General features: G+C 37.3%; 1 protein-coding gene across 1 annotated transcript in view; it reads left to right on the top strand.

The window, feature by feature from the left end:
- FRS2 (fibroblast growth factor receptor substrate 2) overlaps positions 1–27,495 on the top strand; it is a 51,748-nt gene that overhangs the window by 21,251 nt on the left and 3,002 nt on the right. The window contains exons 2-7 of the mRNA XM_053977537.1: positions 11,660–11,765; positions 14,165–14,256; positions 16,080–16,266; positions 19,291–19,449; positions 20,249–20,412; positions 22,772–27,448. Of these exons, the coding sequence (XP_053833512.1) occupies positions 14,191–14,256; positions 16,080–16,266; positions 19,291–19,449; positions 20,249–20,412; positions 22,772–23,719 (1,524 nt within the window). The 5' untranslated portion in view covers positions 11,660–11,765; positions 14,165–14,190 and the 3' untranslated portion in view covers positions 23,720–27,448. The remainder of the gene's footprint in view (positions 1–11,659; positions 11,766–14,164; positions 14,257–16,079; positions 16,267–19,290; positions 19,450–20,248; positions 20,413–22,771; positions 27,449–27,495) is intronic.

Genomic DNA, 27,495 nt, shown 5'->3' with positions numbered 1-27,495 from the left:
TTGAGTGTTCATGTGGTGAACCTGATCAGGAAGCTGGTCCAGATTAAAAAAAATAGCTAAGCAAGGAAAACAATGAGCAATTTTGAGTGACCTGCTGATTGTTTGGAAGTGATGGGTAATGCAAAAAATATTTCTAGAAAGGAAAACCTGAGACATCTGGAATTCAGATGGTTATGGGATTTTATTATTATTTTGTATTTTATTTCTCAGTAGCGATAAATGGTATTTTACATACATTTAGGTAGAGATGTATTAGCTGGAGGAGGAACATAATTCAGTTTATCCCATTGCAATTCTCCATTGCCTCCTGCAAAGAGCTTGAACTGCAGGGGAGAAAAAGAGGGATGGGAAGATGAAATGAACCTTGAGATTGCGAGCTTCCTTTTGAGGATTGCTGGTTTAGGAGATGGTGGCTAAGTCATGAATAGGGACTCTTCATAAAGGAGACAACTTGTCTGCTTTAGCCAATACTGCCTCAGAATCAACAACTCTCATGGAGGTCTGCAGGGTTTTCAGAGCTTCAGTATTCCGTTTGTTTTGGTTTCTTGTTTGCAAGACCTTTTTGAAGTTTAATAATAAAAAATTAACAGCAGAGCTACTGTTTGGACCTTATAAGCTAATGTGCTCTGCCAAGTGGTACTACTTCACTATCCATTAAATAGCATAGGTGGCACACAGTATCACAGTGTGATCAGTTAAAAGTAGTGATTTGTGAATGAAAGTGTCATAAAAATACAAAGAATTAATGTAGTGTATTCTACGCATGCTGGCCCTCTGGCTTCAAATGTATATGTTTTCCACTGTGGAAGTGCATCAGGAAAAAAACACAAACTATGTAGCTGTGGAGGGTAAATTTTGGAGACATCAGTCCCAGGTAAAGACAAGACCCTGTTGTGTAACTGATAGCATTTTCAAAGAGTATTGTGAGTGCTGCTTTGATGTAGTCATGGTTAGTAATGGTGGTAGAGTTTTGGCATCTTCAGCAGTTTCTAGAATTAATTCTTTCTTAATGTGCATTCAATATAGCCATCAGATGGTAACAAAATGGGTGGGCAAGGGCAAGCTTGTTCATGCTAGCTATAAATCAAATCAGTTTATTTTCCATATGCAAACGTGTTTGGAGTTTTAGTGTGGTATTTAAACTACATCAACCTCTTTTTTATCTAGAAGTTACAGAAATTTGCAGCACAAAAGATTTGAGTCACAAAATAATACAGAAACATATAGTCAGCGTGAACTCTTATATAGAGATTACCGCTGAATGCAGTTGTAGAGAAACAAAACATCTGTATGGAGCCTTAAAGGGCTACAGTGTTTCAGGTGATATTTGACACTCTGCAGTGTTTGGAATTCCCCATGGCCAAGGAGAAGAGAAGGTGTGTAAGGTTTGTCTGAGGCTGAAACTTAAGGCTACTGTGCCTGCACTGGGAAAGTTCAGGGCACTTCTTTAGGCCTTTCACTTGGGATGTTTGTTTGTTTGTTTGTTTGTTTGTTTTAACCTAGTTGTATCACTCCTACTTTATTCAGTCTTTATTCAACTTATGAATCCAAATCTTGGATATGACTGCTTTGTAAGAGCATGTAGTGCACACATTTTGGCATCATAGTTGTTGATTAGAAAACATGCATATGTTACAAAAACGAAGATGCAAAATGGTTGTTTTTCATCCTTAAATATCTACCACTTATGATAATAGGAGATCATTTCAGTACAAGAAAGAGAATGTGCTTCTAAAGAGTGCTTCTAAATGTCATGTGACACACAAAGTCAACAGTTTAATCCTAAAAACCTTCCACAGAAATTATTTTCTAAATGATAGCTAATCAGACTTGTTAATAGAAAGGATCTTATGGAAGGACTTGTTTAAACAGAAGCATATACATATATATAAAAACATAGATATACACTTTTAATGTATATATATATTTATTTTTTCTCTCTGGTGAGAAAAGCTTCCTTTTGTTGTAAATGTCCTTTCTTCAAAATGGGCACTATCACTGTACAGTCTTTCAATCTAAATACATGGGTCAGTAAAGTGCCTGAAGATTAAGTTGCAGTAATGTCTTGGGAAGAGTTAAATTTTGCAAAAATAAGAAAATCAGATTTTTTTTTTTGCCTCCCTTTTTTCACCATCTCAAATCCTGTCATCCCAGGCCATACTCTTCTAGGAAATAGAGTTGGTAATAGAAATTCAAAAAGGTGACCCAGGGGGAAAAAAAAAATTAATTATGTAAATAGTAGCAAATAATGAGGTCCACAGCTGATGGTATTGAGGAATTCTAAATAGTGGCTGCATTTGCATAAGCAATATGTTCATTCCTATATTACAATTATTATGTTGAAAAGTAAAAGTGAGCAAATGGTTACTCAGGCAAACTTTGTAATGAAACCAATGGTTCTATTAAAGTTATTTTACCATAAGGATCAGAGATTTAGTTTTATTTTTATCTTTTTAGGAAGAATGGCATAAGAAAATTCAGTGCAAGATCCTGTGGTAGGGCAAAGTGATATTTTTTTCTCTGATCTTCAAGTTACCTGAGATGCATTCTCTGACAGATTTAATTTGCTTGCAGTCTTGTGTCCCCTTGCTTACTATGCAGCAGACTTGTGCCTGGGTGATTTAGCCAGGATCCCTTGTGAGTGACACTGGACAAGAAAAAAGCTGTAACATCTTAATGACATCTCTGGCATCTTTATCAACTGCTAATGTCAAAATGATTTTTGCATGATCTTTTATGTGTTTTAATCATCATGAGATGTTGTGATATGCTTGTCTCAATCTTCAGCTTCCACTAGTCACAGGAGGGGCATCGGTGAATTATGTGTTAAAATATGTGTCAGTAGTCTGTTTCGGGGATGTGGTAACAGGAAAAGGAACAATATACACAGCAATATGCAAACTTGTGTTAGGCTGCAGGCTCTTCCACTGGTGGCTGTTCTGATCAGGCCTTGGTGCTGGGGGCACTCCTGTGGGTATGGTGCTCTTCCTTATGTGGGCAAGCTAAGCTTTAATCTTTGTCCTGCTCCTTGTTCTGGTGGATATTGACATGCACGTGCTGACATCCACATTTCTATTGATACATATTCCCCTAATATTACTTTTATAGCTTTTTAAAATAACAAAAGGACAGTTATGCAAAGCAGACAATATGGATTTATGAAAAGGTACATTTATTCTTTGTTAGAACAAAATGGTGCCTGATCTTAACATTGAACAGCAGTTGTAAAATATGATGTAAATCATCCACAAGATAATCAACCTTTGTAGGGTTCTGTATTGAGAGAACTAGGCTAATATAGACATTTTTGTAGTGTTTCAGCAGTGATCAAGAAGGACACATTTTATAAGACCCTAAATGGAGCTTTTTAAAAACATGGAAGTATAATATAAGGAAGTGGACCTTTTAGGTGTGTTAATTATGGAGGACTGTGAATAAATGTTGTTTTGCTTAATGAAACTTTGCTCTCCATCGTACAGGTAGATCAAACTAGTTTTTAGTAGCTTCCATCTCAAATAGAAAAGTAATTTTTAGGGCATGGATCAACTAGACTAATGGGGAGGGGGTTAAATCAGTAACAAAGAAGTACTCAAAGATGTAGTTGTTTAATGACATAAAATTGACTGTAGGAGATTCAACAAGGAAAAGGAGAAAATAATTGCTTGGATGTAAAAATGTGATTATAATTGGGTTTTACTTAAATCTGCCATGCACATCCTAATAATCAGAATTTGAATGAGTTGCTGTAGCCCAAAGCACAGACAGACATCTGCGCAATCAAGTCACCATGATTTAGCAAATCAGCCACATTAACTAAATGTTTTTATTCTCTTCTTCACTGTGAACACAAAGAAAATGAAATTAATTTAAACCTGCTTTTTGGCAGATGTAGTTCAGTGGTGACAAAAGATACCCTAAAACTGTGGATTTTACTTCAGTGACCAATCTGCATAGTTTTGATTTAGAGGTGTAACTAGCTGTTGTTAGTCTTTCCCTTTTATGTAATAATTTGGGGCCACAGGGTAGGTAAGTTTTAATGATTATTAGAAGGTCTCCTAAAGTGGGAAGAAAAGAATGTACAAGAAGCACATGAGGAGATATGTAAACAGAACTAAGAAAATTGTGAGCCTTTCAAAAGTGATGAGAAGAGTTCTGTGTGGAAAATGGAAAAATGGTAATTAAAGAAGTCAAGCTATTTTTTAATAGCTTTAATGAGACCTTGGGAGGATTCGGTTGTCAGTTTTCCAAGAAATAAAAACCATATATAAAAGCTTGATGTTCAGGTAAGGCCAGATTCCTTGTATCCAAGTGCTAAGAACTTGCTGGTAGTGTAAGCAATGGATAGATGAAGAAGGGCACATATTGAGAATACATACTAAAATGATATACAAACTGTGTTTATTTATTTATTTTAATAAAACACAGTGGAATGGTCTCAGTTTCGATAACTTCTTACTGAATCTGCTTAATATTTCAGTAAGAAAGACCTTGTAGGCTTTCCAGAGTAGTTTCTATTAATGTATTAGAAAATTGTGTGTAAAACATGTCAAAAACATAAAAGCAGAATGTAACCCTTCCTGAAATGTTTGAACAAACAATATTTCAAATATTAAAATATTGCAAAATATAGACTCAATGCCATTTACTTAAGGACAAGATTTGGTACTTTACTGGCTTTGAAAACTTGGCAAGAGCTGCAGGCCTCAAGTTGTACAAGGCATTTGTGGTTAAATATTGGAGAACTGACTCACTATTTAAACAATTTCAAGTCAGGCTTCCTTTTCAAGAATTAAGCTAGATTCTCTCTTCTTCCTCGGCCCCATTACTTAATTATTGTAGCCTTCCACTATATTTTCCCATCTCATTGCCTTACTCCTTGATCCTGTATCCAAAAAGCATTTCTATAGCACAGCTCTTAAAACTTCAGTCCCATGTGTGCTGGTTTATTGTTGTGTAAAAATGATGCTTTCAGTATATGCTATTTCTTAGAGGATGTTTTAAAAGAAATTCAGATTTTCCAAGAATAAAATAATTTATAATGCTTGCTTGTTTAACCTAATGTCATGGTTTGGAGTTTGATGTTTTGCTATTTCTGTTAAAAGTATGCGGTTAATCTGGCCGACATTCACAGGAAACAATATGGTGGTATGGATCTGGAGAAATTGTTTTACTAAGAAATTGAAAATATTTGCATGTGTGTAAGTTGTTTTAAAAATGATACCAAGTAAAACATAAGTCTTGTTTCTCTGGAAGTTTAGTAAGGATCATTTTTTGGAGAGTGATTAAAGAGTAGAGCAAGCAACGATGTCCCACATCCTCAGAGGGACTAATGGGGATGGTGAAGCAAACAGTGTTTGTGCTCCTGTTCAAGATTCATGTTCATTAAAGACCTGGAGTTTTCAAAATGCACTGAGGTGAAAATTTAAAACTCCGTTTAAGGCTGTATGTGTGTCTGTGTGCACTTGTTGAATAGAACAGTTGTACCAACCTAGTACCTGGATGAAATGAGTGATCACCCTTTATATTGCATTGGGATAGGCTGAAGTTTGGGGGTACCGCATGTCAGGATAAGGGAATGCAGTTCTTAGCATGTCATGCCAGAGCAAAGTGGAGAGGTGTAGGATTGGTGTTATGTAAATTGGTCTTAAATGCCATGAAGTATTTAGGGTTGGCACAACATTGCTGCCTGCTGCAGTTCTCTCTCTGCTCATCTTAGCTCAGCTACTTGACCTGGTCTTTAATCTTCACTTCTGCGGTAATTGTGGTGAATATAAAAGCTTTTCTGTCAGAATGAGCATGTGTTTTTTTAAGGAATTACTGTTGAACAGTGTTCCTGCAAATGTTTAACTATCTCACCTAAATTTGAGCATTTTGCTGAAATGATCACTTCTAAGGAAAACTGTAAAGAATTAATTTAATAGTAGCATGCTGTTGGCATAATGAATCTTCAAGATCAGTTGCTAGTTCTGAATTTAAAAAACAACAAGGCTCCAAGTTTGCTTTTCCTTATGTTTAATTTTATTCCATTTTAGTTTTATTAAATGATATTGGCTATTTTTATATGGCACTAATAAATATGAAATAAAAAGTTGTTGTTCATTTGAATCCAAATATATGGAAACATGTACAGACAGACAGGTCAAATTGTGAGGTGATCTGAGTGTTAAAAAGCAGGAGTAAGAAAAAAAGAAAGTCTCCTGTGAGTTTGAGGAGCAGGCAGTTGGCAGCAGCAGAAGGTGCCGGCAAAGGAATGCTGCTGAGAGGGCGAGTTCTGGTGTGATCCTGCATCAGCCTCCTCAGGGCGTGTTCAAAGAGGCTCTGAGGGCACTGCACTGAAATGGCAAGCTGGTCTGCTCAAGCTGGTGTGTGGTTGCAATAATTTTGTTTTCATTGGAGCCAGAAAGCTTTTACAGTTTAGCTTGGGTTATGTCAGTTTTGTTGTTTTGTTTTTGTTTTTCCCTTTGGAAAGGGCTAAAGAGAGAAAAGGGGTGTACATTTATTGCTGTGTTTTCATCATAAGTCTGACAACATGCTCATTTAATAAAAATATTGAGTGAAAACTGCACCTGTTAGCATAAGCAAAGTTATAAACTAGATTCTGCAGCTTCACCTCAACCCTTAGTACTTTGTTTTCCCTAATTGCACCCAGCGGCACCAAACTGTTTCTCAGCATGTTTAGTTTCTTCTTGGATCTCCTTCATTGTAGTTTTTAACTCTGCTATGGTTTGTTAGTACTGCTTTTTTCATCCATCTAAGGTATTGAGGCACCTTCAGTATTAATTTTCTTAGTAATCGTTGCCAAGTGGACGAAGGGCAAGGACTATGTCTGACCCTAGTTCAGTTTGCTTTACTATTAAAACGCCTTCTTCCCAAAATGCGTTTTCTTATTGGGTGTGAATTGTTATGTTGTTGTTTGTCAGACTCTGCGAGGCAAGAGCCTTCCAGAACACCTGAAAGAAGATGAGTAGATTTGAATGATGGTGGCAGACACGGGCAGGCAAAGAGAACATTTTGTGCTTCTTTTGCTGTATTTCTCATGGGGTTTCTCCCTGTTCTTCTGAACACTCACATGCCATTAAAGCCCTGTGTTTCCATGGGAGAACATTCCAGCTTTGGCACCTCTTTTGTCTCTTGTGATTCCAAACATTCAAATCAGTCTTTGCTGATGTACAAATTTTACTTTTTCCCTTTTGGTAATTATAAAGCAAAGAAGTCCTTTTTTTTACCATTGGGGAAATAAGGCTCTTGGATTTTAAGGCCACACTCAGTAATTACTAGCTTTATTTTGGTGCTTCATCTCTTATGTGCGTGTGAGGTCTGGTACGTAGGAGTCCTGTGTACCAGAAACATTTTGTTTTCCAATTGAAAAACTTAGCTTCATGGCAGTGAAGATATGCTAGCCAAAATAAACAGAAGGTCAAAGTATAGGTTATTTTAAGTCTGAGTAGGATACCAGGATTCTTAAATCATGTAGAATTTGCCAGCATGGATTACATCACAACTCTAAAGACCTAGGATATATCACATTAGGTACAGAGGTTATCCATTTAATCTGTTGCATTAGCCAGTTGTGAAATGGGCAGTTTTCAGCTACCAGCAAAATTCAGAAGACTGACTGCAGTACCATTCAGCATCCTTCACCTATATTCTGAAACGAATAACATGCCAATAAAACAGTCACTGTCTTACTAAATAACATTTTTCTTACATGCTAAATTGGTTTTTCTTATTTGTCTGCTGTCTTACACTTCCATACATTTCTTTTGTGTGGTAAGCTGAAAGCTACTTTGCTGTAGTGACTACTCTGGTTAATGAGGAGAGGGTGTAATGAGTTACTTAGGAATTTTCTATGTATAACCTGAAATGTTCAGATTTATACTCTCAGTTTCAATTTAATCTCTGAGGGAACACTTTCCAGGTGAAATTATCACCTGCTGTAGAAAAGCCATTGACAAGTGCTCAGAAACTGAGATGAGAAAATGAGTTATAATGTATCTGTGGGGATTTGGCTGAGATTTCTTCAAGTATTTCCTATTTGTGTGTGAGATTGCAGGATCGGCAGGTGTACTGATGGTCACCGTAATACTAAATTGGGGATACTTCTCTGAATCCTTCTAGAAATTGTAAACATCCAAATTCTTGAGGGCCAGGAATTTTGAACTTTGAGAGGAAGTTATCCAAGTTAGTTTTGCCTCTTTCAGTGTGTTCAGTTGTCTAGTACATTATTTGTGATATTTACTCCTAGTGTCTAGTTTAGATGCAGTTTAGACAACCAATGTTTGGACTCTGTTTCTTATACACTAAATGGAAAGATATAGCAGAGGACCTAGCACTGTGGCAAGCTAGTGGTTTGGAAGGCCAGTTTTTCGTTTGAAAAGACTGTGCAAAAGATGGGTTAACAGACAAGGCACCCTTGCTTCTCCCTGCCTCTTCTGAGGTGTGCTATGATTTGGGGTTTCTTCTCTCCCTGATTTTTAGGAGGTTTGTGAGAGGAATTTGTGTGTATGGAAAATATCTCCAGCTTTTAGATCAGCTTTGCAACCATGAGCTGATTTGAATGGGGTGACTACCAGCAAATGAGGAGTCGGATAGCAGCATGTCTGTGTGGCCTTTCTTGTGCCAGGGGAATACATGCCTTGTTCTCATGATTCCCAGCCTGGAGAGACTGCAGAATTGCAAATGTTAGAATATCTGCAAGCTTTTGACTGTGTTGTTTTTATTAAAGTATCCACTCTTGTTTACGCTGATGCCTTGTCTTCCTCGACTTCTGAGAGATTAGCATAACTTGTTGGCCCTGCTTAATCAGTGAGGGAAAGAGCCACATTTCACTTCACAAAGCCAAGTAATAAATCCTAGTCAAGTTACAGCAGTTCCTACCTTTCACTCCCATTAACAAGGTTTAGATGAGTGTTGGTCCTGGTTTGTCTTGCCTGGGATTTTTACCTTGCAATGCAGTAATAAATGTGTTAGGAACAAGCAGAAGATACCTTCCATCCCTTTCCCCCTCCTTGCAGGACTGCACCCAACCACCACTAATGCTTTGTGAATGGGAAATCACAGCTACTAAATTTGACATTGTAGACATAACTTAGGGTTGTGACTGTGGAAATGTCTACTTCTTCTTGTATGTTTAAGTTTGGGTAAATATTTTGCAATCTGGGAAAATTTTAAAAAGTCCTGAACTGAATAAATAGCCAACTTGTGATTGGAATCAACTGTTTGGAGAATTTTGTTATTGCTTTACATTTAAAAGAAGTTAAGTGCTGCAGGTTTGTGTGCTTTCTTTAATCCATTATAAAATTCTGTTTAGATTGTTTAAGAATCATTCTTAGGTAACTGAAATAGGCTACTCTGCTTTAGATAGACAAACCATGTATAAAGTTTAAAACTGTGCTAGAAAAATACCAAGGTAAAGACCAGTGCAAACATACCTGCATTAGAATAGCTTGCCTATGAACATTTTTATTTTAATTATTTTTCTAATGACTACCTCCTAAGATTCACCCAAGTGGGTAGGTCAGGTTTTCTGCTCCCTCTTTCCATTTGCCTGTTCTGAAAATTTTAGCAAGGAATTTGGTAAACTTCAATCCCAGTAGTTAGTAAAGTGACTAATTTTTCTGAAAACTGGGTGGATGTGACTAAGGCTGTGATTCTGTCCCCAGCTGGTTCTGGCACTTGCCAGACTCTCTGCTAGCTGGTTTGGTATGCTAAGCCAGATTTTGGTCTAACCTGACCAAAATCACTGTTTAATAATACCAGCTAGATTGGGTAGGGTCATCCCATAACCAAATCTTGACCTTGCAGAGGGATAGGTGCACAACTGTATGCAAAAGTACATCTCTGTCAAGCAGTTCAGTAAGTTTACCTTTTGGTACCTTTATGAAATCTAGGGTTTAGTTTCAAGTTAAGTATAAGTTATTAATTATATCCTTTTTTTAAAGTCTTATGGCAGAGCATTCACAAATTTATGCTGAGTTGATATCATCCATATATGTTAATCCGAATGGCTTTATTGGGTCACACTTGAAGTGTCAGTTTGTCCAGTATGTTGTTTCTGACAGTAAATAGTATATTCTGAGAGCCAATAGTAAATATATAGGGAAGAGAATAGTAAGAAGGAACATGTTATGATCATTCCTTAAGACCCTTCTAAGTATCTGCACCTTAGAGACTTTTTGAGCAAGATATTACATCCTTGAGTTTAAAAGTTCTTTGTGGAGCTTGCATTTGTCCAATTTACTTTCTGAATCTTTAACATTTTGGAACTCATTGCAGATCACAAAGCTTAGCTACAGATCATGTGCAAAAAAGAACTTTTATGTGTTTGAACCCCCTTAATAATGTCAACTGCTGTTCCCTAATGGTTGCATTTGGAAAATACTTGTGCTTTATTTATCTTCTCTTTGTCACCTATAATTCTGTACTATTTTTTTCTGCTCTGTGTGCTCCTTTTTTCAGCCTGAGTTGTCTAAGTAGCATATTTCTGCTTTTACTCTGTCTTTTTTGACAGGGGAGGCCTGATGGCATACATTACTACATCTGTGGGTACACTATGGATTAATGCAGTAGAATTGTATTTTTGGTTTGGCACTTTTAAGTCTTTCCAAACAGTTATGTTTTGTTTGCTTTATGATAGCTGTCCAGCTAGAGTTTCCTTTGGATTGCATGACTATGTGACTGATCTTTCCTAACAGATGAGCTCCTTGGCTAGGACTGTTATTTTTGCATTTGCCAGTGTTGAATTTCTGGTAATCTCTTCCACAATCCCCTCACAAGTAAGAGGATTCTGCAACTGATACAATCATGCCTAGGACCTGGGATGAAATTAGGACTACATTGCACGTGATATTATGCAGAAATGCAGAGTGCTTTGGTTTGCCAAGAAGATTTTAATCTAGGGGCAAGACAGGGGACAGCTGATGAATACAAAGAATTGCAGCAAAAATTTTATAAGCCAAGCTGCAGTGGTCTCAAAGAAGTTTGCATACACATAATAATAAAGTATTATTCTGAGAAATTAGCCCATCTATTGAGTTTAATAAGCAGCATCAAAGGAAGCATCAAGTGCTTGTTTGGCAATTTGACAAAGAGAGAACAGAGATGGCCAGCTATTAGCATGATGGAAGCAGCAGTTAGCTTTAAGTGTTACATGTGATTGGATAGCTAGTTTGAGAATAATCCGGGGGGGGTAAGTAACAGCAAGCAATTTATGGTTAATGTCATGGAGCAAGAATCATGGGGGAAGCAGAGAAAGGGTGATGTGTTAGCCATATAACTCAGCATTTGTGTATGTTCAGTAGGATAAGCAGGAGGGAGTTAAATAGAGTGAGTTGTACATGTTCTGTTTGTCTGCTGTGGTTTGGTTTGGGTTGGGTTGCTATGCACTGGGAATAACTGGAGCTTCACATCTGTCATTTCCACACTGAACTGGGTACGCAGTGAGTGGAGAATGAATGGAGTCCCCAGTGTGACAGGCTACATTGCAGAAAGGAATGCCAGATTATTTTCATGGCATTGAAATGCCAGGGCAACTCAGAGGTCAGTCTTATCTAAAACATCATGAAGACCTTGCTTGACGTAATACTCACAAAATAGTTATAAACAAAAGCATGTATTTTTGTTAGTTTACCAACTGGCATTTTTTTATTTACCCTTTTAGTTCTAGGTCCAATGATTAGTTCTGTAACAAGACAGCATGACACTTTGAGTATGACAGAAGCCCTGATGCTGCAGCAGAGGCTGGGAATATTAATGGCCAAATCTAGGTGAGTGATTTTTAATTCTGCCAGTTCCCTAGCTGTTTAATTTCTTCCTGATAGCCTTGGTTCACATCTCTCCTTTGAAGCAGCATTTCAATTCTTGTTTTTTCTGAATTATTAGTGTTAGAGCATACTTGAGACAAAATAACAAGCTTGTATGATTATTGATTACATACCCTTTCTTTGTTTTTCCTGAGATACAGAGGCTGTGCTTCAAACATCTTCATATACTACAGCTTTTTTCTTGCAACTCTAGTGATTTTTTTGTCTCCAAAGTGCTTTGCATTTGAAGTTCTGGGGCTGTTTTTAAAGTTTTTTTTTAAGAAGCAGGCACCTGTATTCTACAGACTTGGTCAGTTATTTCATGCTTTGTCAGTTATTTCATGCATAGAAAGCATGCAGCTATGTAGTTCTGTTTGCACTACAAAAAACATTTGAGGAGGTCTGAGTCTGGGCTTTATTAAGTGCATGCATTTGTGCCTGAAGGCTGCTCGAGGCATATGCAACTATGTTGTATGGACCAGAGTATTCACTGTTAATCTGCGTTGAGGCTATTGTCATCTGTTGCTCTTCATAGCAGGGGATTCTCAGGCTAAATAGCACAGCAGTAGCAGGCTGACAAGAACATCATCTGAACATTACCCTGACATTGAGGGGTGCCAGGGTAGGAAACCAAGATCAGGTGTTATCACCTGTATCTCCCTTTCTAAACAGAAGAGGAAGAAGAACTATTACTACTACAACTACTGCTGCTACTACTATAAAAATTTCAAAACTTCACAATGCAAAAAAAAAAATAGTTTTGTCTAGCATAGCTTCTCTCTGCAGCAGTAGAAGCAAACGAACAATGCCCAGTTTAATTTTGAGTTGGGGAAAAAATATTTATTAATGTAATGCATGTTTTCATGTTACGGCCAGAAATGACATTAAAGGATCCATGATTTTGATTAGGTGTCTGGTATTTTGCCTCTTTATGACTGGATTAATTGGAGCAGTGTTGTTACCTCTGCAGGGAATTCTTGGGGGCTGATTTATACAGTCTCTAGAGTAGGAGTATCTCTTTTGAATGGCTTTTCTGATGAAAAAAAGTGGAAGAGTTAGCTGCTCTTCATTGTATTCTTTGCATCTTATCCCTTAACAGACTAAAGAGCTACATGGACACTACTGCTGCATGCTAATACAAATGCCTGTCTAGAAACCAAGTCATGGTTTTCTTAAGATGATGACATTGGATTTTTTTTCCTCTAGTCAGGAAAACTTACCAGTCCATACTGTCTTCTTTCTTCTTGATTTCTAGTGTTGTATCTCTTGTTGACTTAATAGCTCTCTTCCAGGATTTTGCCCCATTTTTCATTTGTGTCATGGAAATTTTAGTTCTTATCCAATATAAAAATAATGTGAATGGGTTTTCTTTTGTCAGACTTTCTTGTATTTAAGAAATGTGAGACTTAACCCCTTTTTATGTTGGTAGAGGATGAAAAAGCAAGTTATGAGACTTCATTCTGTGAACATTTTATTAAACTGTTTTGTGAAAATTTTGCCACACACAGAGAAATCTTTAAATGAAAATACCAAAAAAATAAATCAAGGTGATCTTTTGTTTCATTACTTTAGCCATGCTGTTCAGTGTTACTTGAGTATATTACTGTTTAAAAATGAACGTGTAATGCAATCCAAATGGAACTGTACAGAAATAAGGAAACACCAAGTTTTAAGACATTTGTGTTGAATGTGGGGTTTTTTTCCTTCCCTTGTCTTTGAATACATAGTTTGATATACACTGCTATATTGGAAATACTCAAAATTGGAAGCACAGAGCCTCACTGCGTGGCTGCCAGCACAGGGCTGCCTGCAGGCCTGGAACCCCTCCACCCTGGAGCTGCCAAAGCCAGGGCAGCCTTTCAGGGTTGCTATATGGGCTTTTTGTGTTGCTTGTGCCTGGTAACCTGCTACAGCCCAGGGCTTCTAGGGGTGTCTCTAGCGCTGTGTTCCTGAGCCAGGGAGTGCTTATTTAGATGGAACTGGGATCCAGATAGCTGCCTTGTGTAAAAAGCCTGGCTTAGGAAATGAAAATCTCACACAATAAGTGGTTGGATTTAGTTTTCTCCCAAGCTGCTACTATGAGAATTAAGGTGACAAATCAAAAGAGTCTGTTTGGTAGTAACCTCAAGTTGAGTTATTGGTAGGACTTTTAACAGCTCAGTGTTGCCACTCCTTACTGTCAAATCCAAGTTAACTATCATATTTGCAGCATCTACGTTGACTTTTTATCAAATGTGACTGGAAGATTCATCATGAATAATTGTATGTCAGAGTAATTTGCATTGGGTTGTTTGTTGATGTTACTTCATTTTTACTTCAACTAAATGATCATTTTGTTGGTTGTTTTTTTTTCCCCCCTTTAGAGATCAGATGGTCTTCTAAAGAAGTCATGGGTAGCTGTTGTAGCTGTCCAGATAAAGAAACTGTCCCAGATAACCACCGAAACAAATTTAAGGTATGCAGCTGGTGTGATGTGCTGTTAACTATTTTGTTGTTTTCTTACAGACTAGGTCTGTGATTAAAAAAACAAGTAATGAAAAGAGAGTGCAAATTTCTGAACAATTGAAACACTGCAGAGTTGCAGGCGCCTGTGGCTACAGGTTTCTCTTGCACCTTTGAGAAACCTTCTCTTCTCAACGGTGACAGGAATTCCCTAGACAGGGTAGGCCTTTTAGGGCAGTTTTGATCTTCAGGAAAGAGAAGAAGCCCTGTGATTTTCATCCATCTCCATTTCAGTTGGTTGAGCCCAAGTAAGTGGTGTTGCCTATGGAAGTTTATAGAAGGTTATGTTAGGAAAGGAGTCTTTAGTATAAGGGAATAAATAGCTTTTGGAGAAGTGTGATTATGAACCTGAATGTGGGGTCATCAATAGAAAATTTTAGGACTGCTGATTTGACTTGAGGGTCGCTACTGATTACACATTTTGAAAACTTTTGTCCTTTATGTGGAGAAATTTTATTTCTAAGTGCCCTTTTGTCTCAAAAATCTCTGGAATTTATAAGCCTGCAAACACTCGTTCATGTGCTTGACACGCTAAGCATGAAGCAGCTGAAGTCAGTGACTGTAAGTCAACATACCTTTGCATAGGTCACACAAGTCAGGTTTGCTTCGGTGCTCCAGACTGTCTCTGTGAGTTGACAAAGGAATGTAATGCTTCCATAGTGAAAATTGATTCATGCATTGCCTTAGGGCAACAATGAAATGAGCTTTAAAGCCATGTGAATTTCTGGAAATGTTTAATACTATCAGTTAAGAAAGCTGAAGGATAAAATATTTTTCTGTTTTCTTGCTCTTTATGCATCATTTTGTGTAACTAGTTCCTATTTTTCTCCTTGTAGAATTTCTCTATTGTTTGTTTAGCGGGGGGTGGGGAGGGCGAGATAAAAGAATGTAATCTGCAAAATGATGAAAATGGGCATAAGCCTCACAGGCAGATTCCTAATTCTTTTCAATTGACTAGATTTCAAGTTGAAAATGTATTTTTTAAGGAGTAACATTAATTCTGTAGGGAAATTTTTTTGGTAGATTTTTTTTATTGATTAAGAAAGAATCCTACTAAAAGCAGCATTGTGAGGTGAAATAGAGGGGCAATATATATTGTCCAAATTCTATAAAGGGTGCAGATGACCTCAAAACTGGCTTAAAAGCAGAAAGAGCAAGAGTTTAGCTTTATACACATCTTTTCACACAAGATAACTATAAGGTATTTGAATTATTTGTTGACTTTAAAAAGGCAGCAAAATGTCTAGATCTGTCGGGTGATTCAGCACAGTGCAAGGCTATACATGTATGTGAAGGAAGCTTTATCTTGGAGCCACTTACCCTTTCTCATTCCTTTTCCCAACTGTAAGTGGGGTTATATGACAAAGCAAATAAATTTTTTTTTTTAGAAATGGGGCTCTGAAAGATTCCATTATCTGAGGTATGCCTTATCCATGTGGGAATATTAGAATATGTACATAAAGCCAGTTTAAAAAAATATTTAACTTACAAATCTCTTCTACTCTAAATTTTTCATCAGATTTTACAGTAATGTTAGGCAGCCTCATTTGTATTGTTTTTAAATAAGTATTATTTTAATTTTTAAATTCTGGGTTAGGGTGGCACTGAAACTAGTTTCTTGAGTTCTTTTTTTGTTTTTTTTTTAAACATTTACTTCAAGGATTTTAACTAATATGATAGCACAGATGGAATCTACCAGCCAGGCATTAAATAGTAAAAATGGTGTTGTTTCTCAAAAGAGTAATTACTTAATGCTTTTTAATTTCTATTTTATAGGTTATTAATGTGGATGATGATGGTAATGAACTGGGTTCTGGCATAATGGAACTTACAGATACAGAACTAGTTTTGTACACCCGTAAAAGGGACTCTGTAAAATGGCACTACCTCTGTCTCCGTCGCTATGGCTATGACTCAAATCTTTTCTCTTTTGAAAGTGGTCGAAGGTGTCAAACTGGACAAGGTATGTGGAAATGTTGTATATGAAGTGTTTTGGAAATTTATTTGATGTTGGAAGATTTTGCCAGTCCTTTGGCAAGAGTTATAAAGGCTATAGTTCTATATGTGAATGTAGTTTCTGGAAAAAAATTACCTTATGAGGAATGGTCTTCTGGTAGAATGAGGATTTGAGTTGCACATATTTTTTGGCATTTGTAGGTCTGGAGGACTTCAAGCTTCTGTGTGAGTATTCTTTTGGTCAACTCAGGAGGTGCTTTTGACAGGGAAATTCTCCTGCCTCAGAGGTTGACTTGGCTTTCAGGGGGAGGCAGTAGAATCTGAAACTGTGGAGGAATCCCCTCAGAGTTCAATGAATTATATATTTTTAAGGTTTTAAAAGCCTGGGTCACTGATATGAACAGGATGTCCCCAACTTATTATTGTCTTCAGTAATGCACTTGTATTTCATCCTCTTCTTAAAGCAAATACCACTTTCATTAAGATCAATGACATAATTCTCAAATTTTGACGTTTTTGTATGAGATGTGTATACTTCAGCTATGCTTAGCTATTTTTTGAGTGGCTTTCATCAGAAAAGATGATTACCTTTCCAGTACCAAGACCATGCGTGCCTTGGCCAAGGTTGGCTTCCTCTGAGAATATTCAGGTGTTTCTCTCTTCCCCCTGCAGCAGACCCTGAGGGAACAGCTGTTTCTGTGGAGCTCTCAGCCTTTTTTTGCATCTTCCTACTGTGAAATAGCTGTGTGTGGCTGGAATTCTTATGTATTCGTATGTTGTGAGGTTAAGTTCCAATGTTCTTCTGGATTTTTGGCATTTACCAATGTTTTTATCAATAATTTTAGACATTGAGAAATCACAGGTTTTGTTTTTTAATTTCAGTGTTAAAAAGTCAGAAAGATGGAAGAACTGGATAATATATAAATATAGTCAATATTAATTGTACAAGCAGAGGTAAAGGAAAACAAGTATTTTTTTTAACATGAGTTTAAAAGGCACTCTCAGTTCATCTCCTAATGAGAAATGGAGATATTTTCAAACACTGAAGTATACTCCATACTAAACTAAACTTTCCTAATTCTTAAAGTAATAAACTTTGTTTTGAAGATAATCACTTTAATGGGTTTTGCAGTTGAATTTACTGTTTCTTCTGAATATTGAAAACAGATACTAATAATACTTAATTGAAATACTAATTTGAAGGTTGTTCTCTATAGTCTATTAGCAAGTCTGCAAAATCTTACACCAAGTCTAATTGACTTCCCCACTTTCCTTCTAATTTATCCTTTTTTTTTTTTATAAACAAGATTAAGCAGGCTGTGTAAGCAGCAAGCCTTTCCTCCCTCTTTTGTTTCTTGCCTTCCTTATGTAATACTAAAATACTGTGAATATTGGGAAAAAAGAAATCTGGCAGAAAATGTTCTTTGCTGCCCTTTTGCAATGGAACATTGTTCCTGAGACCTACAGTGGGTTTTGTGGGCACAGTTGCAAAACTTCACTTCATGGGTTGACCAAGAAGTTTTTCATTTGAGAATTCCCTGAATACTGCCCAGCAACTTCTTACATTAGTCAGTATTCTTGTTTCTGTTTTTCCTTTAATATCAAGTTATTTCTATTGTTAAGTTGTGAGAAGCAATGATGGTGAAACACTGAGTTTGTTCTAGGTATTACAAACTTTGCAGACATGTCTTGGGAGCACATCTAACAGATAATTCAGGATATAGAACCTGCAGAAGTTGGTATGTCACCATGTTGTGTGACAGATCACATATGAATGTATTTAAAGGCAGCTGAATTTCTCAGAAACATACTGGGAGCTTTTAAAGTTTGTGAACCTAGATTTTTTAAAAAATCTGGGTTTTGTCCATTAAGATTGAAATATCCAGTGTGAATGTTCAGAAATATACAGAATATTAAATGTGGACTATTTTACATGGCTGGATTAGGGGTCAGGTACATATAGTAGTAGAAGTTCTATAGGTGCAGTGTTGCAAACATGAAGCTTAATCAGTGCAGCAGCTGCATGTTTATAGCTAAGCATCATTCCTTGTAGCCCATTTGGTGTATTCCCAGCTGGGGTTGTGTGAACTTCTGCCATGTGAAGCATTTCTAGTGGTTCTGATCTGTCACAGCTCTGCATCTGTAAATAAATATATGAGGAATTGTAATTGCCAGCATGTTCACATAACTGCACTTACAGAAGTGGCTATATAGGTAGGTAGTTTTCAGTAAAGAGTGTTTAAAGATTGTAATACTCACTTAAAAAAATGAGCACCTGCACGCACGTTTAACAAGCATGTCAACTTTAACTTCATGCTTTCAATGGAAGAATAATCCAAAGCTGCGACTTTGCTGGTGAGGGTAAGTTGGGACACTCCCTGCTGTTCAAAGGCAAAGTGGCACAATACACACGCAAAATACATGGTATTGCTGCTAACTTTGTGTTCTGTGTCTATCCTTTAGCCTAAAGCAATTAGTTTGTTACTGTCTGTTTCACACAGTTTGTTTTACTAGCTTTTCATTTTAGTCTTCTTAAAGAAACTAAACTTGTATCCAGTGTTTAAACCCTTTTCTGTTGTGCAGGTATCTTATTATTATGGTAGTTTAATAGAAATCTGATTTAGAAAATACAACTTTGTAGCACCACCATAGTTTCATTTAATGCTTTTTAAATATATATTTATTTAACAGGTATCCTTTTTATTAGCTAAAAAAAAAAAAAAACCACTTGTTTTTTTTCCCTCATTTAGTGCTCAAAACTTAGTTTTGCTCCTGACAGAAAACTTAGTTTTCTGTTCTAATTTAACTTTTGGTGCATGGGAACTTTATTCTTCTATTAGATAACCACTTTTAAGGTTGTCACAGTAATTTTGTGTGTTTTGGTGCAATAAAAATTTCATAACACTTTTGCTTCTTTAACAGGTATTCATTATGTGGATTCCAGTTCCACTTTTTGAAAGTTATCTATATTGTAAGGTATGTTTCTGAGTTACAGGACTTTGATATATATTCTTTTTTAATGTATTTATAGGAATCTTTGCCTTTAAGTGCGCCCGGGCAGAAGAGCTGTTTAACATGTTACAAGAGATAATGCAGAATAATAGCATAAATGTGGTAGAAGAACCAGTAGTAGAAAGGAATAATCATCAAACTGAGTTGGAAGTACCAAGAACCCCTCGAACACCTACCAGTAAGTATGGTTCTACTATGAGATGACATACCTGAATGTAATGTGCTACTTAGCTGAAAATACCATTTGATTTGAATTTAATCTTTAAGTAATTAAAAAGAAGGCTAATTTAAAGCTAAGAGGCTAATTACCTCTTGAGGTACTTGCTGAGGATTATCTTCAAGAAATAAGTTTTGGGAACTTAGTTGTTGTGTAAGAACACTTATGTATACACTTATTGAATTGCTTTATGATATGTCAACATGCTTTACCTGTAGCATTTCAGAGAAATTTTAATGTTGGGCAGTGCTTCAAACTTTTTATTAGGGGAAAAAATTACTGTTTAAATCACATGTGCAGTTGGTTTGGAATCTTTCTTTTGCTCTGAGTAGATGAATGGATGAGTGAAGTGTTTACCTAAAATTTTCTGGTATTTTTGAAATCTCGGGCAGATGGCTTGATATTTGAAACTAGGAATTCCAGTTTATTGATGATTTCAGAGAAATGGAAGCTTAGGTAAAGGAGTCTGTTTGTCAGGGAGAGATGTTAATGGGGAAAAGAAAAGTTGGAGGGAGTTTACTGGGTGTGTAATACACCCAGTAGGTTTCAGTGGTTGCTTCATAAATGTGCTCTGGTAAATACTGGGATGCTATTCTGTTTTCCTTCCTCCAAGCAAAATTGAGCTTTGTAAATATTTAATATTGTTTTACATATTTTACTTTCTCTTTTGAAAATTAAACTTAAGATATAAAGTATCTTATTCATATACAGTAAGATGTTCTATTTTAATACGGTTTTGGCTGTTTTCTAATTGAATCAGCTCCTGGATTCAATGCACAAAGTTTACCCAACGGCTACCCCAGATACCCATCTTTTGGAGATGCTTCATCACACCCTTCCAGCAGACATCCTTCTGTTGGCAGTGCACGCCTCCCCTCTGTCGGTGAAGAATCAACACATCCTTTACTTGTAGCAGAGGAGCAAGTGGGTGTTTTTTTCCCCTTTGTACAGCTTAGGTTCTGCATTACTTCAGATTTTTCTAATGATTGTTCTGTTGGCTTTCACTTCCGTTTTTCAGCATCAGGTGTAAAGTATTCCTACGGTATTTTAACTACCTCAGAAAAGTGTTTGCCTTGCCTCTTTAAAATGATACTTTGTAGAATGGCTTGCTGAGGAATCTATATTTTGTATAAAAATAAAGATACAGAAAGTATGTGTTTGCATTATACTATTTTTAAAAAAATCAGTAACTATTTTTACACATGAGTAATTGTATTTTATGAGAGATCCTGGTCAAAAAGCTTCTTTAGATGTTCGTCTTCTATTTGCCAAATAGAAGTCATGGAATAATTTAGGTTAGAAGGGACCTCCAGTCCTCTAGATCAAAGTTTTAAGTTAGAGACGGCTGCACAGAGCATTGTCCTGGTCACGTTTTGAATACTACAGGCAAGGAGATTCCACAGAATCTGAGCCATGTGTTCTAGTGTTTCACCACTTTTGTTGTGAAATCATTTCTCTCTGTGTTACCAGATTTTTGCCTGTTACATCTCGTGTTGCTGTCCCTTGGCCTTTTGCTGAACATCCCCAAGAAGGGTCTGGTTCTGTCTTTGCTTTATCTGTTAGATAGTTGAAAACAGCTATTAGGTGGTTCCCTGCCTTCTCTTAAAATGGAACTAAGATGATGTCCTCAACTTCTCCTTGTATGTCATGTGCTCCAGCTCCTCTCTAGTCTTGGCCCTCCACTGGACTAGCCTCAGTATGGTGCTGTCTGTCTTGTACTCTGGAGCTCAGGTTCAGTCTTGTGAGAGCTGAATTGATGGTAATAGTAACTTTCCTTAACTTACAGGCTGTGCTATTGCTAGCACAAACCAGTGCATGTTTGGTTTTCATTGCTGCAAGAGCAGACTGCTGACTTGCATTCAACTTACCATCCACCTGGGCCCCTGAAGTTTTGCTGCAAGGCTGGTTTCAATCAGTTAGTATCTAGCCTGTACTGTTGGTGTTGTTTCATACCAAGCACTGGATTTTCTATTTGCTGTTGCTGAATTTTATAAGGTTTCTATGAGTTCGGTTCTCTAGGCTGCAGAGGTCCCTCTCAGTGGAAACCCTGCCAGTCTGGATAGAATGAAAATTGTCAGGGTATGTTCTCTCTCATCATTCAGGTTGCGGATGAAAATGATAGTCAAGTTTAAAAATGTCATGTGGTTTAGGAAGACCATGTGTGACAAGAAACAATGTTGGAAACCAGCAAAGGTAGCCAGAGCAGAGTGCTGTGAACTGTCTTGTGGGAAAGGATTTGTTAGGAGCCCTCACAGAAGAGCTCAGGTATTATCATTGGAGTTACTGAATAGTAAGTGAGTTAAAAAAATTAGTGTAGGTGTCAAGTGATCTGGTAAACGGCACTTCAGCTGGCAGAGCTTGGCAGAGAAGTTGGCAAGCTACATGATTGCTGCTGTAAAATACTACTTTTGCTATTTGGGTATCCAGACACAGAATTAAAATTTAGAGAAGGAATCCAGTCTTTGGCATTCAGCCTTGTATTGATCCACTGTGGAAATTGGAGGGATATAACCTGGGAGGGTATTTCTGCCTTTCTTAGTGACATACAGTGCCAACTGCTGCTTTTTTTTAATTCTGAGTGCCACACTTGATATGGAATTTTATATTTTTCTATGAGTTCCCTCTTCTTAGGAGGCTGTTGGCTCTTGAAGAAAGAATGGATAGTTCTGCCTGTAGACCCAACCTCTCTTTTTGTTCCTGGAGTAGTACACAAGGCAAGAGAGCGAGGGTTTTCTTAGGTCTCTTTTCTTTTTGGCTGTGTCTTTTTTTTTTTTTTTTAACTTGTATGGACAGTAGATTTCCCTGCAGTGTGGAAGTTACGAACATAAGCTTAGCCAAAGTAATTGTTGGTCACTGGTAAGGGACAGCAAAGTAGAACTCTCAGTGATCTGCCCAGGCTGGAGGCAGCCCAAGGTGGAGCTAGGCTGGAGGCAGCCCAAGGTGGCCTTGATTAGAGCCAAACTCTAGAACTAGAGCACAACCGAGATAACACATCAAATACAAATAATTATCAGTGTAAGATATAAATTCTGTTTTTTCATTAGAGGAACATTAACATAACTAATAACAAAATTTCAGGGAAAAAACCTGAACTGAAAAACTAAAACTGACTACAGTTCAGCAAAATGCAAGAGAGGTGATTTTTGCTCTTAAACACCTGCCAGCACAAGTTTTTCTTTTCAGATACTTTGGTTAGAAAAGTGGGGAGTTAAGAAGCTAATAAATTTGGTGGGGGGGAAGGCACAATAGTGTTTGAATTTCTTCTTTTTTCTTTCCCTTTTAGGTGCATACTTACGTAAACACTACTGGAGTACAAGAGGAAAGAAAAAATCGATCAAGTGTGCATGTGCCACTGGAATCAAAGCTTTCAAACACTGAAACAACTAAAGTGAAAGAAGACCAGATGTGTACTGATGACAGAGATGCTCAGGTTCTCCTGGAGCCTGAAGGAGTGAAGTTTGTTTTAGGACCAACACCTGTTCAAAGGCAGTTAATGGAAAGAGAGAAACTGGAACAACTTGGGAGAGATCAAGTTAGCGGCAGCAGTACAAACAACACTGAATGGGACACTGGGTATGACAGTGATGAACGTAGAGAGACACCATCTGGTAATAAATTGGTGTATGAAAATATAAATAGGTTATCAATCCCTAGTGCCTCAGGGGTCAGGAGAGGTCGCTTGACATCAACCAGTACCTCAGACACCCAGAACATTAACAACTCTGCTCAGAGGAGAACTGCGCTGCTGAACTACGAGAACTTGCCATCCTTGCCTCCTGTTTGGGAAGCCCGGAAGCTGAGCAGAGATGAAGATGACAGTTTAGGACCAAAGACCCCGTCTCTGAATGGCTACCACAATAACCTAGATCTAATGCATAACTATGTCAATACAGAGAATGTAACAGTACCAGCAAGTGCTCATAAAGTAGAATTACGACGTCGGGACTGTACCCCAACGGTCTTTAACTTTGACATTAGGCGTCCAAGTTTGGAACACAGGCAGCTCAACTATATACAGGTTGACTTGGAAGGTGGCAGTGACTCTGACAACCCTCAGACTCCAAAAACCCCCACCACTCCACTTCCGCAAACTCCAACCAGGCGCACAGAGCTGTATGCTGTGATAGACATTGAAAGAACTGCTGCTATGTCAAGCTTGCAAAAAGCACTGCCCCGAGATGATGGTACTTCTAGGAAAACTAGACATAACAGTACTGACCTGCCTATGTGAGCCTGGGGAGCATTGAATCATTTGCACCTTTTGTGAAGTTTATAAAATTGAAGATGCAAGTACTTTGCATTTCTTAACACTAACGCCTTTTATAGACTAATAGAACTTTTTCTGCATACTTCATGTACTTGTCTTACTAAAGGGAATTAATGTAGAGCAAGTATTCATTTTAGGTAACACTATTTCATTCTACAGTAGAAGTAATTACTGCATAGCAGCATCGCCACCTTTCACAGTGCCTCTTTAATTGATTAGAGTCTGAGTGACATGCCAGTTTTGAATTTATAAATATTCTGGTCTGGTGCCTATACTCATTAATGGCATTTATAATACTTTTTAAAGCCTCTTGATATGTGCATTATTAGCAGGTAAATCTAATCTTTCAATATACATATCTGATGTTCATTCCTCGTTGAAGTGGTTCCTCCAGAATGAATTGTGTGTAATGTGTTAATTCACTCAGTTTGACATGCACAAGATATATTGGTTCATCTCCAGGAATATAAACACCACACCTTTTTTGTCTGTGGGCAAGAAGGCCTCTAATTCCTGACAGTTTTCTTAACTTGTGTGGTATTTGAGAGGTCCCACTAATGGTTGTTGATCGGAGCTATAAACACATCAAAAACCAACCTTAAGCTCCTTCTGTTGGAATAGAATTCCAAGTGACATATCAAATTCCCTCTGAAATCTGACAGAATTTTTATCTCGTTAAGAGTTTTGGGGTTTTTTGTGAAGGAATTCACAGGTGGGCTGTATGAATTAAGGCTCTCTTGTCATTTCTTAGTTCAGTGTGCTTTTTCTTTGTGTTTTGTGTTTCCTTTTTATTTGTTTCATAATGTCTTGTTCTAAAAGTCAAAATTTTGTACATAGCTTTAATTGTTTAGGATCATCTATGTATTTGTCTTACTCTCTGCATTTGACAAAGCAAGACTCTTGAAGGTCAAATGGTTGTCTTCGTCCAGTGTTTTACTTTTTTATGCCTGACAGAAATATCCCAGCTCTCCAGCAGCTTGCATTATTGCACAACTGGAAAGGTTTATTATGCAGTTATTGTCTTCCTCTAAAGCGTCAAACACAGGTTACATGGGAGGCAGGGTACTGGACTTGATAGTTCTTTATAGGAAGTTGTACGTTCTAGCAATGTGCATCCATAGGTGATAGTGTACTTTAATTTAAAAAGATATGTAGTAAATTATCTGAAGGTAGTATTATCTATGAGCATACTTGTTTTCCTTTTGCAGTTGGTGAATTTGCTTACAATGATGGCTGCTCAGTGTTCCAGGTACATCCAGGTAGAATGTTCTTGGTTGAATATGCCAGAGGTGCCCTTAGACTTTTTTTTTTTCTGTATTGTTTATTAATACTCTGAATAATCTTAGAATTCTGGCAGTATTGCAGGTGCACCTTGGTACTAGCAGCAGAAGAGATTGCTCTTGAGCCTGTGATTGCAAAGGAACTGACACTTGTGTGAACTGGTATGATGGAAAATAACCCTTGAACTGTGAGGAAAAACATGCAAGAAAAGCCATTTGGAGATCTGAAAAAGCATTAAGGGCCTCCATGCAATATTTGAATTGAAGTTTTATAAAAAACCAAACTACAATTATTTTCTGTCTTTTAAATTGGTGTGTATTTCTGTTCCTACAACTTTTTTCTTTGGTCTTCTCACACTTAGTAGTGGCAGCAGTAGTAGCAGCACCTGAAATATATGTCTCTTGCCATACCATTGGGTGGCATCAGGCCACCTTTTCACTCCGGCTTTCATTATTCTTTATAGACTGTATGGTACTGTATGAAATACCAGATGGACAAAGAACATAATTTGCTGAAGTAAAAGATGGGAGTCATTGAGACCATTGTGAGGAACTTAAAAGAGATTTTTTATAAAAAAAACTTTATTATTTCATGGTCAGCTTCTACATACTCTTGTGATAGACTTGCTGACTTGTGAGGAGACCTTGGTACTCAAGAAGGTAAAGGCTACCTAGAGCTAGGCATTTTAAAGGCTGTAGCCAGGTGGGTGTTGGTCTCTTCTCCCAGTCAGCCAGCAACAGGACAAGAGGACATAAGCTTAAGCTGTGCCAGGTAGATGTTAGCAAGAAATTCTTTACAGAAAGGCTGATTAGACTGTGCTGCCCAGGGAGGTGGTGGAGTCACTGTCCCTGGAGGTGTTCAAGGAAAGACTGGACATGGCAGTTGGTGCCATGGTCTTGTTGACAAGGTGGTGTTCAGTCATAGGTTGTCTTCAGTGATCTCAGAGGTCTTTTCCAAGCCTACTGATTCTGTGATTCTGTAACTGCTCCCTCACATCTTCGCCATTGCCTCACCAAATGGACCTTCTCGTCTGTACTGAAGAGAAATTACCATGTATTGCAAAATACTTACTGGGTTAATAATACTGGTGATTCTTGTTCTTAGCATATAGCTCACTTAAATTTGTGAGTTGCATGTGTTTTGAGGCAAACCTGTTTGATCTAGCTAGCTGCTTAGCAATATATGGTCCTCATCTGTATAGTTTGGACTAATTAAATGGACCCTTAAAACACACCTGTGAGGCAGGGAAGTAATAATATTCTTAACTACTAAATAGGGAAGCAGAGGCTTTGGGTAGATCATAAGTGACCTGCTGAAATTTCAACAACCAGCCATATCCCTCCTTAGTTCCAGTGCACTGTCCTATGCATATATTCTGAATAGTCTCAGATAAAAAGAATGGTCTGAGCAAATTTTTTACATTGTTGTAAGTTTCACAATGTTTTCTTAGCTCTGGTCCCCAGAATTGAGAACATACTGAAATTTCAACTGTCTCTAGCCTTAATTATATTAAGAAGTCTGATGACATATTTTCCAGGACTACTTTTTTAACCTGTTACGTTTCCCAGGTGGGATAATGCTTTCTTGTTTTGTGTACGCTGCAAACATACTGGGTAGTCCCTGTCACCCACACTACTCATCTTCAACATTCCTTATTTTCTGCCCCTTGAAGTAGATGCAGTTGCAATGCACTTTACCCTTTGAGACTTGGTAAATATTTTTTCAATTCAGTCTCTTTTAAAGGCTGTGATGATAGATTTAGTGTCTGTAATCTAGGATTCAGTTTTCAGCTGAAATCTCTCCATGGTATTTAGATCATATTTATTTTGGGCCCACAGGTGTATAGACTGAGAAACTAGAAATATGTAACCATTTCCTTTAGTAAATGTGGCATGTTAAGTTTACATAAACTAGGTCCTATAAAAATGGTAGCATCTCCATCAATTCCACTATTCATCCATAATGTGCAGTCGGTTGCTGCCCTTCAAACACATTTGACAAGGGGAAACCTTTAACTGTAGGTGTTCCTTTAGTGCAATGATTTGGGAAAGACATACATTACTGTATTTTTTAAACAAGGAAACAGAGTTGTTAACACAAAAAAGTGACCAAAAGTACATAATAAAGATTGTGCTAGAAATAGAGGGAATGAGAATTTATTCCATTATTATATCAGGAAAATAATCTTTTCCTCAAAATGATGTCAGAAGGAGGACCAATTGTTTTAATTCTTGTGGTGTTTTTTGCTGAATTCCTAAAACAATATTGAAAAAGACCATTCTGAAAACCATGACATTCATTAGAACATCCTTTGTTTCCCCCAATAAGTATGTTTTGCATTTAACAGGGGTTCAATCTGATGGTGTGCATTGAAGCACTATTCCTATTAAAGTCAGAGCTTTTATAGCAAATGTAAGTGTTGAAGTAGAAATTTCATATAATAAATTGATAAAATGTCC

The sequence above is a fragment of the Vidua macroura genome, chromosome 5, assembly GCF_024509145.1.
Source record: "Vidua macroura isolate BioBank_ID:100142 chromosome 5, ASM2450914v1, whole genome shotgun sequence".
NCBI lineage: Eukaryota > Metazoa > Chordata > Aves > Passeriformes > Viduidae > Vidua > Vidua macroura.
This window is presented reverse-complemented; position numbering and strand designations above follow the sequence as displayed.